The 17011-nt window shown below is 44.5% G+C and overlaps 1 protein-coding gene across 3 annotated transcripts in view; it reads left to right on the top strand.

The window, feature by feature from the left end:
- LOC129852511 (tight junction-associated protein 1-like) overlaps window positions 1-16464 on the top strand; it is a 147735-nt gene extending 131271 nt beyond the window's left edge. For all 3 annotated transcript variants that reach the window (XM_055918277.1, XM_055918279.1, XM_055918280.1), the window contains one exon: window positions 6092-16464. In XM_055918277.1, coding sequence (XP_055774252.1) covers window positions 6092-7591 — 1500 coding nt within the window. In that variant the 3' untranslated portion in view covers window positions 7592-16464. The remainder of the gene's footprint in view (window positions 1-6091) is intronic.
- The last annotated feature ends 547 nt before the right edge of the window (window positions 16465-17011 follow it).

The raw sequence follows: 17011 nt of genomic DNA on the forward strand, positions 1-17011 counted from the left end.
ATTTACCCCCTCATTTTGTCTGAGCTTGTGAGACTGATTTTGTTATATACAGTATATGCCACTTACTAGAAGCTTTTTCCCCATGCGACATCCCCCTAGAGTCTAAGTCATGGGGGGGGGGGGGTTTAAGATGGTCATACCAAGAATCATCAGGCTATTTGATTTAGAATTTTAGGAGCCCTTTAGGTGTGTGTGTGTGTGTGTGTGTGTGTGTGTTAAAACATTATTTGATGGAACATTGGATCAGGCTTTACTGCCATTAGCCCATAGAAACACATTGAATAACAGATTCATACATGGACAAATAGATGGTCAACAAAAAATATCTAAAGGACGTTTGTTTTCAAGTCTCTCCTATATCTGAGCGATATAAGATCATGAAACTACTTTTTAAAAAGTTTTACACATATTTAACCCCTTTTTTACATGCACTAAACTACCTCCATACTGCCATTCATTTTTCAAACTGGTACCGGGCTACATTCAGTCGAGTCTTGTGAGGCTTGTGGGCGTCCTAGAGCAAAACAACCGTTCGGGACGCCAAACATGTTTTCCTGGCCAATTTTCGGGACGTCTCATGGTCTGACAAACACTGCTGTAGCTCTGCCACCTTTCACCGCAGATGGGGCCGGCGGAGGCGGTGAATTGAGACTCAGCCCATGCAAAACTGAGATCTCTACTTTAAACAGGCAGATTTGTATGTGGATTTTTTTATTACGCTAGTTAGATTCTCGCGGGGCCGTGGACATCAACTGTGGGGGGTTTGGTACAATGAGTGCATACATTTGTAGCATCTTGGCATTTCAAACATCTTAGCACTGCCAGCACCAACCTCTTACCAACTAAGCCACTCAGGACCTAGATGAAAACATAGTCGCAGAAAGTGGTAGTTCTTGAAATGGGTCTACAGACTGAGATCCAATTGCTGCAGTGAGCTATTTTTGCAAATACAAACAAGTGAAGAGTCTTGAAGAGATGACATATTTTTGAAAATCAAAGCATTGGCCATAAGGCAATGTCCCCTTGACAGTCCTTATCCATTGTGAGAGAGAAAGGAAGACCGAGAGGAAGCATGATATAAGTACACCAAAGGGAAACCTTGGTTATAGAGTCCTCCTTGCAAATGATCTGGCAGTATGGACATGGAGAGGCAAGCAGACAGGCAGGCGGGCAGAGAGACAAACAGGCTGGCAGGCAGAAAGCATTGAGTCATCCTGTGTCCAAGTGAGCTGCTCCCTAGGAGGGGGTTGCAAAAGTAGCCGTGTATACAAATCATCTTATCAGGCAGGCAGCAGCCATCTGTGGGAGATTTGATGGATTCTGAAGATTGGCTAAGGAAACACAAGTCAATTATACAGCATGGCAGGAGTTGCCCAGCAGCCCAGTCCTGAAGCTTATCACTAGAGTGGATTGGCTGTCTGTGAGCACCAATTCACACTGCTGCACATGTGATTGTTCTAAGAAAGCTATGCTTTTGTCTCCCCAGGCATTATGCCATATATAGTATACCCACTTTGCCTCAAACTGTTCCTCTGTTGTGGAGTTTATGCGTATTGATATAATTTGCAGTGAGTAAGCAGTTAGTACAATAGCATGTAAAATGACCATGACTGAGGCCATCAATGGACCCATGCAGATTTGCATCACAATGGTTGTCTGCGGTGCTTATAATAATACAGCCAATGTTCTATAGGAAAGAATGGTGCTAAAAAAAAGGTCTCTCACTCACTGAAGAATGAAACACTTCTTGCTACGGCTATTGTGTGCCTTTTTAGTTCAGGCTCTATAACACAGTACTGTACAGTCGTGGCCAAAAGTTTTGAGAATGACACAAATATACATTTTCACCAGTCTGCTGCCTCAGTGTCTTTTAGATATTTTTGTCAGATGTTACTATGGAATACTGAAGTATAATTACAAGCATCTCATAAGTGTCAAAGGCTTTTATTGACAATGACATGAAGTTGATGCGAAGAGTCAATATTTGCAGTGTTGACCCTTCTTTTTCAAGACCTCTGCAATCCGCCCTGGCATGCTGTCAATTAACTTCTGGGCCACATCCTGACTGATGGCAGCACATTCTTGCATAATCAATGCTTGGAGTTTGTCAGAATTTGTGGGTTTTTGTTTGTCCACCTGCCTCTTGAGGATTGACCACAAGTTCTCAATGGGATTAAGGTCTGGGGAGTTTCCTGGCCATGGACCCAAAATATCGACATTTAGTTCCTCGTGCCACTTAGTTATCACTTTTGCCTTATGGCAAGGTGCTCCATCATGCTGGAAAAGGCATTGTTCGTCACCAAACTGTTCCTGGATGGTTGGGAGAAGTTGCTCTTGGAGGGTGTGTTGGTACCATTCTTTATTCATAGCTGTGTTCTTAGGCAAAATTGTGAGTGAGCCCACTCCCTTGGCTGGGAAGCAACCCCACACATGAATGGTCTCAGGATGCTTTACTGTTGGCATGACACAGGACTGATGGTAGCGCTCACCTTGTCTTCTCCGGACAAGCTTTTTTCCAAACAGTCGGAAAGGGTATTCGTCAGAGAAAATTACTTTACCCCAGTCCTCAGCAGTCCAATCCTTGTACCTTTTGCAGAATATCAGTCTGTCCCTGATGTTTTTCCTGGAGAGAAGTGGCTTCTTTGCTGCCCTTCTTGACACCAGGCCATCCTCCAAAAGTCTTCGCCTTACTGTGCATGCAGATGCACTCACACCTGCCTGCTGCCATTCCTGAGCAAGCTCTGTACTGGTGGTGCACTGATCCCGCAGCTGAATCAACTTTAGGAGACGGTCCTGGCGCTTGCTGGACTTTCTTGGGCGCCCTGAAGCCACCTTCACAACAATTGAACCGCTCTCCTTGAAGTTCTTGATGATCCGATAAATGGTTGATTTAGGTGCAATCTTACTAGGAGCAATATCCTTGCCCGTGAAGCCCTTTTTGTGCAAAGCGATGATGACGGCACGTGTTTCCTTGCAGGTAACCATGGTTGACAGAGGAAGAACAATGATTCCAAGCACCACCCTCCTTTTGAAGCTTCCAGTTCGTTATTCGAACTCAATCAGCATGACAGAGTGATCTCCAGCCTTGTCCTCGTCAACACTCACACGTGTGTTAATGAGAGATTCACTGACATGATGTCAGCTGGTCCTTTTGTGGCAGGGCTGAAATGCAGTGGAAATGTTTTTTTGGGGATTCAGTTAATTTGCATGGCAAAGAGGGACTTTGCAATTCATCTAATCACTCTTCATAACATTCTGGTGTATATGCAAATTGCCACCATACAAACTGAGGCAGCAGACCTTGTGAAATTTAATATTTGTGTCATTCTCAAAACTTTTGGCCACGACTGTATATAACCTTTGTCTCCACATGGATGTGATACAGGAGCTGCTTGTAAGCTCATCATGAGTTTGATCGCTATACGTAATTGGGCAGAGGTCAGGGGTATGTCGTGTAAAATTCTGACCAGTAGAGGAGTCACCTGGCAGCCCTATACAGTTGTATTGATCCTGCCTGGCCCACTCCACTGACCAGAGGAAATGAAGGGGAGGCGGGCGTGCCGATCGTTGCTCACCAGGATCGTTAGGGCATCAGCGAGCGGGGACTGTGGAATCACTTATTCTCTCTCTGCCCATTTTCCACATATCAATATCACAGCCTTGGCTCGTCACACCCAGTATCCCCGTGATAGAAGGGCCCTAGATGCCAGCCTTTTTTTCTTTACTTCCTCTCCTCACTTTCTTTCTCACCCCCCTTCAATCATCTCATTGGAGGTGAGCCTTTTATTCTCGTTCTCTCTGCTTTTTGTTCCTGTGAACATGGAGTCAGGGACAAGGAGACATTTGGTGGCCAGGGAAGAAAGGCAGCAGGAGACTGTCTCCTTCACAGCGCCGACTGAAGTTTAGATAGATCCCACTGTTCTCTTCCATTCACATATCAACCATCAGACACCCCAGTGATGTCTAACCTGGCAGCCGTGTGTTAGTGTCATTCACTGCTCTTACACAGAGAGACTGATCCACTACAGGATCACATCAGCTCTTTTAGAACTGTAATTGACAATCGGGACGCCACTCGTATCCCACTGAGATGTACCGCTTTCTAATTTGGATCGGAGCACAAAGTCCTTGCATGGGAGAGATATGAGTGCTAAGTCTTTGCCACTCGGTTATTAGGGAAAGTTAAAGCTTAATGCATTTGACATGATAATCTAAATACTCCCACTGCGAGCTCTTAAAGTGGAATCACATGCTGTTTAAAAGCGCAGCAAGTCGGGAAAAATTTGTCAGCCCTTGTGAGATGCAGATTTTTAAAGGCCCAGTGCAGTCAAAATGTGATTTTCATGTGTTTTATATACACTGCTCAAAAAAATAAAAGGAACACTTAAACAACACAATGTAACTCCAAGTCAATCACACTTCTGTGAAATCAAACTGTCCACTTAGGAAGCAACACTGACTGACAATACATTTCACATGCTGTTGTGCAAATGGAATAGACAAAAGGTGGAAATTATAGGCAATTAGTAAGACACCCCCAAAAAAGGAATGGTTCTGCAGGTGGTGACCACACACCACTTCTCAGTTCCTATGCTTCCTGGCTGATGTTTTGGTCACTTTTGAATGCTGGCGGTGCTTTCACTCTAGTGGTAGCATGAGACGGAGTCTACAACCCACACAAGTGGCTCAGGTAGTGCAGTTCATCCAGGATGGCACATCAATGCGAGCTGTGGCAAAAAAGGTTTGTTGTGTCTATCAGCGTAGTGTCCAGAGCATGGAGGCGCTACCAGGAGACAGGCCAGTACATTTCTTTGTGGGGCCGAAAAAGCCCTCCATGTGCTCGCTAGAGGTAGCCTGACTGCCATTAGGTACCGAGATGAGATCCTCAGACCCCTTGTGAGACCATATGCTGACACATGCACATTTGTGGCCTGCTGGAGGTCATTTTGCAGGGCTCTGGCAGTGCACCTCCTTGCACAAAGGCGGAGGTAGCGGTCCTGCTGCTGGGTTGTTGCCCTCCTACGGCCTCCTCCACGTCTCCTGATGTACTGGCCTGTCTCCTGGTAGCGCCTCCATGCTCTGGACACTACGCTGACAGACACAACAAACCTTTTTGCCACAGCTCGCATTGATGTGCCATCCTGGATGAACTGCACTACCTGAGCCACTTGTGTGGGTTGTAGACTCCGTCTCATGCTACCACTAGAGTGAAAGCACCGCCAGCATTCAAAAGTGACCAAAACATCAGCCAGGAAGCATAGGAACTGAGAAGTTGTGTGTGGTCACCACCTGCAGAACCATTCCTTTTTTGGGGGTGTCTTACTAATTGCCTATAATTTCCACCTTTTGTCTATTCCATTTGCACAACAGCATGTGAAATGTATTGTCAATCAGTGTTGCTTCCTAAGTGGACAGTTTGATTTCACAGAAGTGTGATTGGCTTGGAGTTACATTGTGTTGTTTAAGTGTTCCCTTTATTTTTTTGAGCAGTGTATATATTTCCACACTATGAGGTTGGAATAGTTCTGTGAAATTGTGAATATGATAATGCCCTTTTTAGTGTAAGAGCTGTTTGAAAAGACTGGCAAGAATTTCAGCCTGTTTTGGTGGGATGGAATTTACATGACCAATAAGAAAGAGTTCCTAAAATTCTCTGCCAATAACAGCTAGTTTTCAGTTTTCCCCTCCCCACTCAGACAACTCCCAGACAGTCCTAGCAAAATTCTTGCTTGACAAATTGCTCTTTGCAAAGAAGCTATTTTTGTTTTCTTTTTGACCATTTTAATTGAAAACAAGCATAGTACGGTACTTAATTGTTACCTAGAAATTATTTGATATTGAGATAAAAACAGCTGCATTGGACCTTTTTTAAAGTTGTTCCAGTTAATTGAGGGAATTGGGGAAGACTGCAGGTGGAGTTGTTCTCATTATTAAGTAACATGTTTTCTTTACAAGTTATATCTAATATTAAGTACTTTAGTGTTCCAAACTCCATTCTGAGTTTGACAAGCCTGTGACTTTTGATTTTAACATGTCTTTGCCCATCTGTGAAACCTGTCACGTTTTGTATTCGTCTTCTCTTGTCTTCCAGCTGCCCTATGAGCTGCAGGACATGGTGAACAAGCACATGAAGGCCAGTCTGCCGGATAAGAGTTCCCAGGGGGCCCAGGGCCAGGACTCCGACACCATGAGCCTGACGCCCGCCGACGTGGTGCCCACCTCAGTCATTGCCCGCGTCCTGGAGAAGCCTGAGCCTCTGGTACTCAACTCTGCCCAGTCCAGCAGCAGCGCAGGCCGGCCCCAGGCAGAGGATGTGTTTGTGCATGTGGACATGACTGGGCCCCAGGCAGGAGGAGGGGGTAGAGAGAACGGGGGTCCCGGTCACAGCAGCAGGGCCCCAGCCCAGAGCAGCCAGGCCCAGGAGCTCCTCCAGCAGAACGGCATGTGTCGGAGCCAGAGCAGCCTGTCAGCAGACGGCCAATCAGGAGAGGAGGGTAGAGAGGGTGGTGCCTTCGAGAAGCTCAACCCCTACCCAGCCCCCCCTCCGCCCCACCCCCTCTATCCCGGCCGCAAGGTGATCGAGTTCTCCTCGGACGACAAGGTGAAGATCCCCAAGAATAGCCCCCTGCCCAACTGCACCTACGCAACACGCCAGGCCATCTCTCTCAGCCTGGTGCAGAACGACGAGGAGAACGAGCGCCAGCGCACCGTGCCAAACAGCCCCGCTGTGTCGGACGGGGGCTGGCGATCCGGGACGTCCTCCTCCTCAGGGGGAGGGGGGCAGCGTGACCCCTGCCGCACCCCTACTCAGCTGGACACAGCAGACCCCCTCTCCAACCAGTCCAGCCCCTTCAGCAGCCCCCCTCAGCCCCCCAGCGCCTTTGCCAGCTCAGGTAGCTCCGAGGAGGACCTGCTGGCCAACTGGCAGCGCATGTTTGTGGAGAAGATGGCACCATCCTCTGAGGGCACCCTGGTCAACCGCACCTCCTTCAGCAGCGAGACGGTCAAGGACCTGGAGGGGACCCGAACCAGCAAGCCAGTGGGCGGGGGTTCCGACAGGGGGGCACTACGGGGGGCCTACTCGGACGGGGAGGAGGGGTCCTCCACCCGCAGCTGGACAGCAAGCCGAGAGTCCAGCCTGGACACTGACACCAGCAGCATGGCTGACCTCCGCACCAGGAGGGGGCATTACGGAGCAGACTTCTCCACAGAGGAGAGCGAGCAGCTGCTGATGGCCCTGGACCCACTGGACAACGACCGAGACAACACCAGTGGCGACACCGTGTCAACGGCCATCACTGTGGAGACCAGCCCGGCGGAGGGCAAAAGGAATGATTTTGTGGACGAGACTGGGTCTGTAGGCAGCTCTGCAGAGGAGAGAGACATCCTACCACAGGACTTCCCCGTCATAGCCCCCCGGGTCCTGGCAGGGCTAGAGGACTACACAAAGAACACCACTCCCCTTCCCGCAAACTCCTCCACTTCCACCCCCGGCCGACCCCTGAAGAGCCCAAAGAGGATGGGAGTCCACCACCTGCACCGCAAAGACAGCCTGACCCGGGCACAGGAGCATGGTAACCTGCTGGACTGAGACTACGGGACTTTACTCCTCTCACTTCATCTGTCATCTGACAGACTAACTCTTCAATGGTCTGTGGACTCTTTATCTTACCAGAAAAGAGAGCGATGATTCGTGTCGGTCCTCCCTTTGTCCGTGCTGCCGTCTCTCATGAGTTTAGTCAGGAAATACACACATTCTCTAGTAACCACATTCAAGAGCTGACTGTTCTTTAGAAGATATGTGCGATGCCTGGCTGCCGGTTGAATGGTCAAGTTTGCTGCGTTCTTTCCTTTGTTTTCCACTGTAAACCGCAATCTCCTCCAGGAGCAGAACAAAGGGTCCTACAGGGGTTTCTGAATGAGGTTAGTTTTCTGTCTCTCAAACACTCCAGAACTGTTGCAGAGAGGAGAATGGGGCCATGCAGAGCCATTTCCTGTGTGTAAACATCCAGCCAGTGTGTGTTCGCATGGAACAGCCCAGATGGTGCAAAGTTTCATCTCGTCACTTGAGATGATCGGCGATATGCAGGATGGATGGAGTTGTTGCCTTCTCCCTTGTTTGTTCTCTTTTGCCCTGGATCCCCCGCTCCCCCCCTAGAGGAATGATATGTCATGCAGGAATCTGATAACATGAGAACTTTACCTCCATCTCTGATTGGACGAATGGTGAAGAGGGCAAGCACTTGCAAGCGCATGCTGTTGTCTGGTGTGAGCGGATGGTGGAACGGACCCCCACACAGACTCTCAGTGCCTATCCCTCTCTGTCTGAGGGGGTTTCTAACCCCCCGAATTCCCAGAAAAGATGTATTCTGATGCCCCTCTGAAGAGTCTGAAGTGTGCAGCAGTCTGTTGAGCACCCACTCTTAAGGGCTCTCTTCTCTGTAATTGGTCACCTACACAAGAACGAGGAAGGTCACCCTCAAAGAATTCCTGAAATTGTAGGTCTCACTCAAGTTTATTTTCTCAATAACACATACAGGTTTCATTGATTTGTCTTTCTATTATCGTAAGTGTTACCTTTTATTTCTTCAATCGCTTCTTCATTCAAATAATTTTCATTTTGATTTTTATGCAACTTTTATGGCTGAGGTCTGGACATATATTATGACGTTGATGATCTACTCTTTCAGTTTTATTCTGTTATTGATCTGTCATTGGATTTAGTCATCTGTATTTTCATTTCAAGAAACAAACAGGCCTATAGTTCTATTGTTAACTCTGGGACTTTACATGGGGTATTACAAAGGAAGCCCTAAATGGCATGAAACAGTGTTTTTCAGAAGAACCACAACAATCTTCGAGGCATTTTTGTGGATGTGTTTTGGAAATATTCACTGGGCCCTGGGGGGGGGGGGGATAATTCTCCTTGTGTGCCACTTCTGTTAGCAATGTATTCAGTAACAACAATATGTTTCCAGAATATCAAAGTGACAGGGAATAATCGAAGGCAAAAGGTCTGCATGGTATGACAGGGCTGGTTGATGATGAGATTTTTGGTATTTCTTTACCGTTGATAATTTCCTGATCAGGAAAGTATTTTTGTTGGTGTACTACTCAGTCTCCGTTGTGGGGGTTCACAGAGGATGTTATACTAGTAGCTAGTAAACTGTGAAGAGGAGAATTATTTGACATGTTTTCCTCTGTGTTCAGCCAACCTTTTAAGTATTTCATCAGTTTGCTTATCAGATGTCCCCACCCCTAGATATTCTGGTCGATAGAGTTCAGATCAATTGAAAAAAATGCAAAGTTGTTTTAATCTTTGGCTCTTTCTAAATACAATACCTAATCTGGAATGTAATCATGGCTCTACAGTATTTGCCGTTTATTTTCGCTATAGGTCCATTTTCATCTACATGCTTTTGTATGGATAGGGAATGTTGGTTCATTCAAGATATTATAATTTTTGATTTTATGGATTGATTTTTGATTGTGTGCATGTGTTCCTTTTGGACTTTCATTCGGTCCAGTATATTCAATTCACTTACCGTTCTGTATTTAGCAATGTTGAATTTATGTCTTAATTGTAATCCATAAAATGTGTTCAGCATCAGACATGCTCTATGTACAGTTGAAGTCGGAAGTTTACATACACTTAGGTTGGAGTCATTAAATCTCGTTTGTCAACCACTCCACAGTATAGTTAAAGTTTTGGCAAGTGGGTTAGGACATCTACTTTGTGCATGACGCAAGTAATTTTTCCAACAATTGTTTACAGACAGATTATCTCACTTATAATTCATTGTATCACAATTCCAGTGGGTCAGAAGTTTACATACACTAAGTTGACTGTGCCTTTAAACAGCTTGGAAAATTCCAGAAAATGATGTCATGGCTTTAGAAGCTTCTGATAGGCTAATTGACATAATTTGAGTCAATTGGAGGTGTACCTGTGGATGTATTTCAAGGCCTACCTTCAAACTCAGTGCCTCTTTGCTTGACATCATGGGAAAAATTGTAGACCTCCAAGTCTGGTTCAACCTTGGGAGCAATTTCCAAACGACTAAAGGTACCACGTTCATCTGTACAAACACCAGCCGTCATACCGCTCAGGAAGGAGACGCGTTCTGTCTCCTAGAGATAAACGTACTTTTGTGCGAAAAGAGCGACTCAATCCCAGAACAGCAAAAGACCTTGTGAAGATGCTGGAGGAAACAGGTACAAAAGTATCTATATCCACAGTAAAATGAGTCCTATATTGACATAACCTGAAAGGCCGCTCAGCAAGGAAGAAGCCACTGCTCCAAAACCGCCATAAAAAAGCCAGACTACGGTTTGCAACTGCATATGGGGACAAAGATTATACTTTTTGGAGAAATGTCCTCGTCTGATGAAACAAAAATAGAACTGTTTGGCCATAATGACCATTGTTATGTTTGGAGGAAAAAGGGGGAGGCTTGCAAGCCGAAGAACACCATCCCAACCGTGAAGCAAGGGGGTGGCAGCATGATGTTGTGTGGGTGCTTTGCTGCAGGAGGGACTGGTGCACTTCACTAAATAGATGGCATCATGAAGCAGGAAAATTATGTGGATATATTGAAGCAACATCAAGACATCAGTCAGGAAGTTGAAGCTTGGTCGCAAATGAGTCTTCCAAATGGACAATGACCCCAAGCATGCTTCCAAAGTTGTGTTAAAATGGCTTAAGGACAACAAAGTCAAGGTATTGGAGTGGCCATCACAAAGCCCTGACCTCAATCCTATAGAAAATTGGTGGGCAGAACTGAAAATGCGTGTACCAGCAAGGAGGCCTACAAACCTGACTCAGTTGCACCAGCTCTGTCAGGAGGAATGGGACAAAATTCACCCAACTTATTGTGGGATGCTTGTGGAAGGCTACCCAAAACGTTTGACCCAAGTTAAACAATTTAAAGGCAATGCTACCAAATACTAATTGAGTGTATGTAAAATTCTGACCCACTGGGAATGTGATGAAAGAAATAAAAGCTGAAATAAATCATTCTCTCTACTATTATTCTGACATTTCACATTCTTAAAATAAAGTGGTGATCCTAACTGACCTAAAACAGGACATTTTTATTAGGATTAAATGTCAGGAATTGTGAAAAACGGAGTTTAAATGTATTTGGCTAAGGTGTATGTAAACTTCCGACTTCAACTGTAGCTTCAGTAGATAATAAGGATGATTGACTGAGGCAAACGTCTGCATTTTCATTTATGTAATTGTTTGCCTTTCTAATGGCTCTTTGATTGCGTGGTTATGAAGTCGGATACTGTCCTGCTGTTTTATTGATCCCAGATTGACAGCTCACAGTGAAAGCCCTTCAGTATAAGGCAGTAATCCAGTATGAAGTCACACGCCTCATGCAGTGTTCTTAACTCTGAGTCAGACTCTGCTTTTATTTGTTCATGCAACCCTCTGTGGGCTGAAGACAGTGTAATATCATATATGATGCATTCTGAAAGTATTCAGAACCCTTCACTTTTTCCTCATTTTGTGACGTCACAGCCTTATTCTAAAATGGATTAAATAATTTCTTCCCCCTCATCAATCTACACACAATACCTCATAATGACAAAACAAAAACAGTTTTGTTTGCAAAATGTATTAAAAATAAAAAACTGATCTCACACTTACATAAGTATTCAGACTCAGTACTTTGTTGACGCACCTTTGGCAGCGATTACAGCCTTGTATGACGCTACAAGCTTGGCAAACCTGTATTTGGGGAGTTTCTCCCATTCTTCTCTGCAGATTCTCTCAATCTCTGTCAGGTTGGATGGGGAGCATCGCTATTTTCAGGTCTCTCCAGAGATGTTCGATCGGGTTCAAGTCCGGGCTCTGGCTGGGCCACTCAAGAACATTCAGAGACTTGTCCCGAAGCCACTCCTGCGTTGTCTTGGCTGTGTGCTTAGGGTCGTTGTCCTGTTGGAAGGTGAACCTTCGCCCCAGTCTGAGGTCCGTAACACTGGGCATTCAGGCCAACGAGTTCAATCTGGGTTTCATCAGACTGCTCTGGAGCAGATTTTCATCAAGGATCTCTCTGTACTTTGCGCCATTCATCTTTCTGTTGATCCTGACTAGTCTCCCAGTCCCTGCCGCTGAAAAACATCCACACAGCCTGGCCACTCTACAATAAAGGCCTGATTGGTGGCGTGCTGCAGAGATGGTTGTCCTTCTGGAAAGTTCTCTCATCTCCACAGATGAACTCTGGAGCTTTTCAGAGTGACCATCGGATTCTTGGTCACCTCCCTGACCAAGGCCCTTCTCCCCCGATTGCTCAGTTTGGCCGGGCGGCCAGCTCTAGGAAGAGTCTTGATGGTTCCAAACTTCTTCAATTTAAGAATGATGGAGCCCACTGTGTTCTTGGGGACCTTCAATGCTGCAGAAATGTACCCTTTACCAGATCTGTGCCTCGACACAATCCGCTGAGCGCTACTGGCAATTCCTTTGACCTCATGGCTTGGTTTTTGCTCAGACATGCACTGTCAACTGTGGGACCTTATATAGACAATTGTATGCCTTTCCAAATCATGTCCAATCAATTGAAATGACCACAGGTGGACTCCAAGTTGTAGCAACATCGCAAGGATGATCAGTGGAAACAGGATGGACCCGAGCTCAATTTCAAGTTTCATAGCAAAGGTTCTGTATACTTATGTAAATAAGGTATTTCTGTTTATTTTTTATTTGCAACAATTTCTAAAAACCTGTTTTCGCTTTGTCATTATGGGGTATTGTGTGTAGATTGATGAGGAAAAACTTTATTTAATCCATTTTAGAATAAGGCTGTAACATAACACAATGTGGAAAAGTGAAGGGGTCTGAATACTTTCTGATTTGCCTGCACTTACATTTCGAAGACAAATTAAATGATCAAAGATGATAAATGCAACTTCATGATTACGACTGAGGGCTTTTGCCAAGTACTGTGTTTCCACAAGGTTAGAAAAGATGCGCCAGTAAACTCTGTCCATACAACATTATAAAAATGCCCTCCCTCCCACCTAATTCTGATCTGGAAACAAGGACACCACCTACAAATGTTCATCCTTGATGTCTCTTGAGCCTGCCTTCTCACTATATATGTATAGATGTGGGTCTTAGTCCCCCCCTCCCCTGTTTAAACCTCTATTCTTAGACCAACAAGTAAAAGCCACATATCAAGGAACTGGCAACATTGTGCTGTAAAGTACTGTGCCGCCGCCAGTCACTGGGGTCATACGAGGTAACTGTGTTCCCTCCCGAGCGAGATGAGTCACCAGATCCCGGTATAAAAGTCTCTCCACATACTATATCCAACACGCTGAAGGCTTTCTGCTGTACTCCTGGTCCCTGAATAATTCAACGCCATTTTCTTCAGTGTAAACGGACCGGGACCCTGGATTACGGGCCCCCAAAATCCACACGGTTCACGTCCACTCCACCCTCACACTTTTTAAACCTCTTTTCTTTTGCTTGCAGTCTGCTTATTGGTCTTTTTCATTAGTATAGATGAAGTGTTAATAGCCCATAATTAAGAGTTGTAACAAGCCCTTTACTAAATTATTCATGTTTTATTACCCTCAGAAATAGGTCTCTAATACTTCAAAAGGAGTAGAGTAGTCTGTCATGGTCTTCAACATGGACATTTACGTTTTGAATATTGCATGGGCTCATCAGATAGACAAGGTTTCGTGCAAATACAAAAACGGAAATGGAAAAAAAAGAAGAGGGAATTAAATGTGCAGGCTCTAATGTACTAAGCAGTATAAATAGGCCTTTATATCTGGTCTCCTGCAACTTTAATGAATCCTCTTTCGTGAATATAATTGAACACATCTCTGCTGACGCGTCGCTGCTTTGATCCAAGGTCGCCTTCCCAAGACGCTCCACTCATGTGGAGCCTTTTTAAATTTAGTCTGAGAAATGTTGAAAAATGTCGGCTTCGTCACTCCTGTTATCTGATGCGGTGGAGTAAACACACTGGTCGTGACGGTAATCCCTCTGTGACGGTGACCTTTTAACAGGTAGCTAGCTCAGTTATTTTCCCTCTATAGGTTTTAGTCTGAGCATGATTTAAACAGCATGCCAGTTGGTTCACAGGAGCCTTGTCTCCATTGTGACAGTGTTGAGACAGCGCCAGAGGTTTATTGGAAATATTTATCATCTGCAAGAATATTTGAACTGGAGTGTAAAGTATTCCATTATACAATTAGAAACCCCTGGCTCTACATATGAATACAGTGACGAGGTTTTACTGTGTAATATCCCACACAGACGGTGTAATCACACAATCTGAGCTTGATGACAAAGCCAGTCTCTGCACAAGGGAGGTGTCATTGCAATGAGATGGTTCAGGAATACTAATAAAGATGCTGTCACTGTCTTCTCACGTCAATATATGCCTCCATTGTTGTTTGTTATTTACATCTTATCTTATTCATGTCTACATGTATGGTGTTGAGTCGTTGAATTCTCCCATTGACATGAATGAAATGCATGTTATATGCCAGGGCTGCCCCAAACCCTCTTCCTGGAGATCTACTGTCCTGTAGGTTTTCAGTCCAACCCTAATTTAGCATATCTGATTCAGCTAGTTAAGGTCTGGTTGAGCAGTTAATTAGTAGAATCAGGTGTGTTAAATTAGGGTTGGACTGAAAACCCACAGGACTGTAGATCTCCAGGAGGGTTTGGGGTAGCCCTGTTACATGCCTAATTCAGCACTTTATTTTATTTGGCTGCAGGTGAATTTTAATGTATATAAAATTATGTATCCAGTGTTTGTGTGATTTGTGCTTAATGGGGATAAATACTGGTATACCTATAACTTTTTTGATTCTAGGAGACACTGCAGTCTGTGGTACCTGATGGACGCCATTGCGAGGAGACTGTTGTAGGGTCCCAAGTCCAGACTCACCCAACCCTGAATCCAGTTCTGTTGCTGGGTTCATTCACACAAACCATGTCTACCAGTCTTGCATGGAGTTAAGTGGCAATCTGATTATTCTCTCATACTGAGAAAAGTGGGCTCCGTTGTGTTTTTCTTTGGTTGAATATTCATCACACTCCCGATGCAGTGCCTGTTCTTTCATGGCTTTGTAGATGTCCTTTCTTTTTGTGTGCAAGCGGGCTAAAAATGTTCTCCCTGTTAAAAAAATGACTTCAAAGACAATATTATACACAAGACTGTTAAACCTGTACTAATTTTATTTTCTGAATTTGTAAACTGATGTATATTTTAAAACAAATAAAATATTTTAATCTTTACTTTTGTGGTCTGGTTATGTAAGGGGGGTGTAGCCATGGTTGTTAATTTAGGCAATGTTACGTCAACGCTTTGACTTAACGATATGACGTGCCACTTTTCCCTTGTAAGATTAGAACTCTTATCCAAGGGTGCCCCCTTCTGATAATAACTGTCATCCTGGACTTGCAATTGAGGAACACTTTCAAAATGTTAGCCCAGTTGGAGGTTGAGGGTTCCCCCTCCAATGATTAACTGATATGAACACAAACCAAAAGACTTTACCCTCTTGTGATATTTGTGAATGATTTAGACGTTATTTGGTAGACAGTCAAAGGTTCACAGGTTAAACCTAGGTGATTAGAGCTGCATCAAAAGAATACAATCTGCTTTCAGCTCAGATCCGATTTCATTGTCTGAGAAAGGGGACAGCGACGAAAAAGGAACCCTAATCTAATTAAAATGCCTTTATTAGACAGGAGATTCTTCACCTCACAGAGGCATCTGATTACATAGCAGACAATTTTATGTATTGCAGCTTTCATGCTTGGCATGGTCCAGCAGTGAAACAGACTGCCTCCCTGTGGGCATTCTGTCCTCTCTATAGGAATCTCTTTGTGTGGCATCCAATGATGTTGACTGCAAGAAGGTCAACAATCTGCTCATGAACAACACGTCTGTAAGAAGCCTACTTACAGCTGCCGTCAGTCCATCACATTGATATGATAACATTGAAACTAATGGCTGTGCCCTTGATGCCAATTGTATTATGCCACCAGGTGTTGGGCCCTCGGAGCACATGTCCAGCGAGGGGTTGTGTATAGTGATACACTGGAAAACAGGCTTCTGTTTGTCCTGATCACTTAGCAACTTGGGAAATTGATCCGAGATGTCCATTAATTATGGATCTCTGTTTCCACTCATTATTTAGCTGTCCTATGGGAATGGAGTACTTTTTATTTATGCTACCCAACATCAGAAACCTGCCTCACTGGATTACTCAGTAGATCAGTGATAGATAAGTGTGCTTGGGAATTGATTACCAACCAAACTGAATGCGAGTTGTGGAGAGTGATTGATTTACGCTTACATGAGAATGTGCTGTTCTGCAACGTGCATCGAAATGAATGGCCTCTAATTCCCGCTCTCTATTTCTCTTCAATGCAGAGATTCTGTATCTTCGAAGCCTTCATGCCTTGACGTGTTGTCCAAAACATCACAAAGAAAACAGATGCGTTAATATATCAATGATAATAGAACATAAAATGTCATAACGTAGTTAAAGTTATGTCCATGGCGGTAAGATGTATTAATGTCAAGGTTTCTTGCAAACCTCAATAGAATATCATAACTAAACAAGGGGATTTGATGGGGATAATGGCTGTCCTAGTAGGCACCACTTTGACTGAAGGCTGTGGGGATGATGAGGATGGGGTCAATGTATTATATAGGGCGAGGAATGAGAACACTGCTGCATTGTCATGGTGTGATTTTTGCTGATTTACCATGGGCTCTCATGCTCGTTACATTCAATTCCGATGTTCTGTATGTGACGTTTAAGTGCTGATCCCAGAAACATCCTGTGGCTCTTCAATATCAAAATCGTGTTCATATGAGGCATTCAGCATAGCATTCAGTGGAGAGAAAAGGACATTTAGGTCAAAGGAAAAACAGTTTTCAGTGAGCTACTGTTCAGTGCTATACAGGAATTGTCATGCCAATATGTTAATTGCATTCATAAGTAGGCTATTCCAATCAGGAAATAA

The sequence above is a fragment of the Salvelinus fontinalis genome, chromosome 1, assembly GCF_029448725.1.
Source record: "Salvelinus fontinalis isolate EN_2023a chromosome 1, ASM2944872v1, whole genome shotgun sequence".
NCBI classification, from domain to species: Eukaryota; Metazoa; Chordata; class Actinopteri; order Salmoniformes; family Salmonidae; genus Salvelinus; species Salvelinus fontinalis.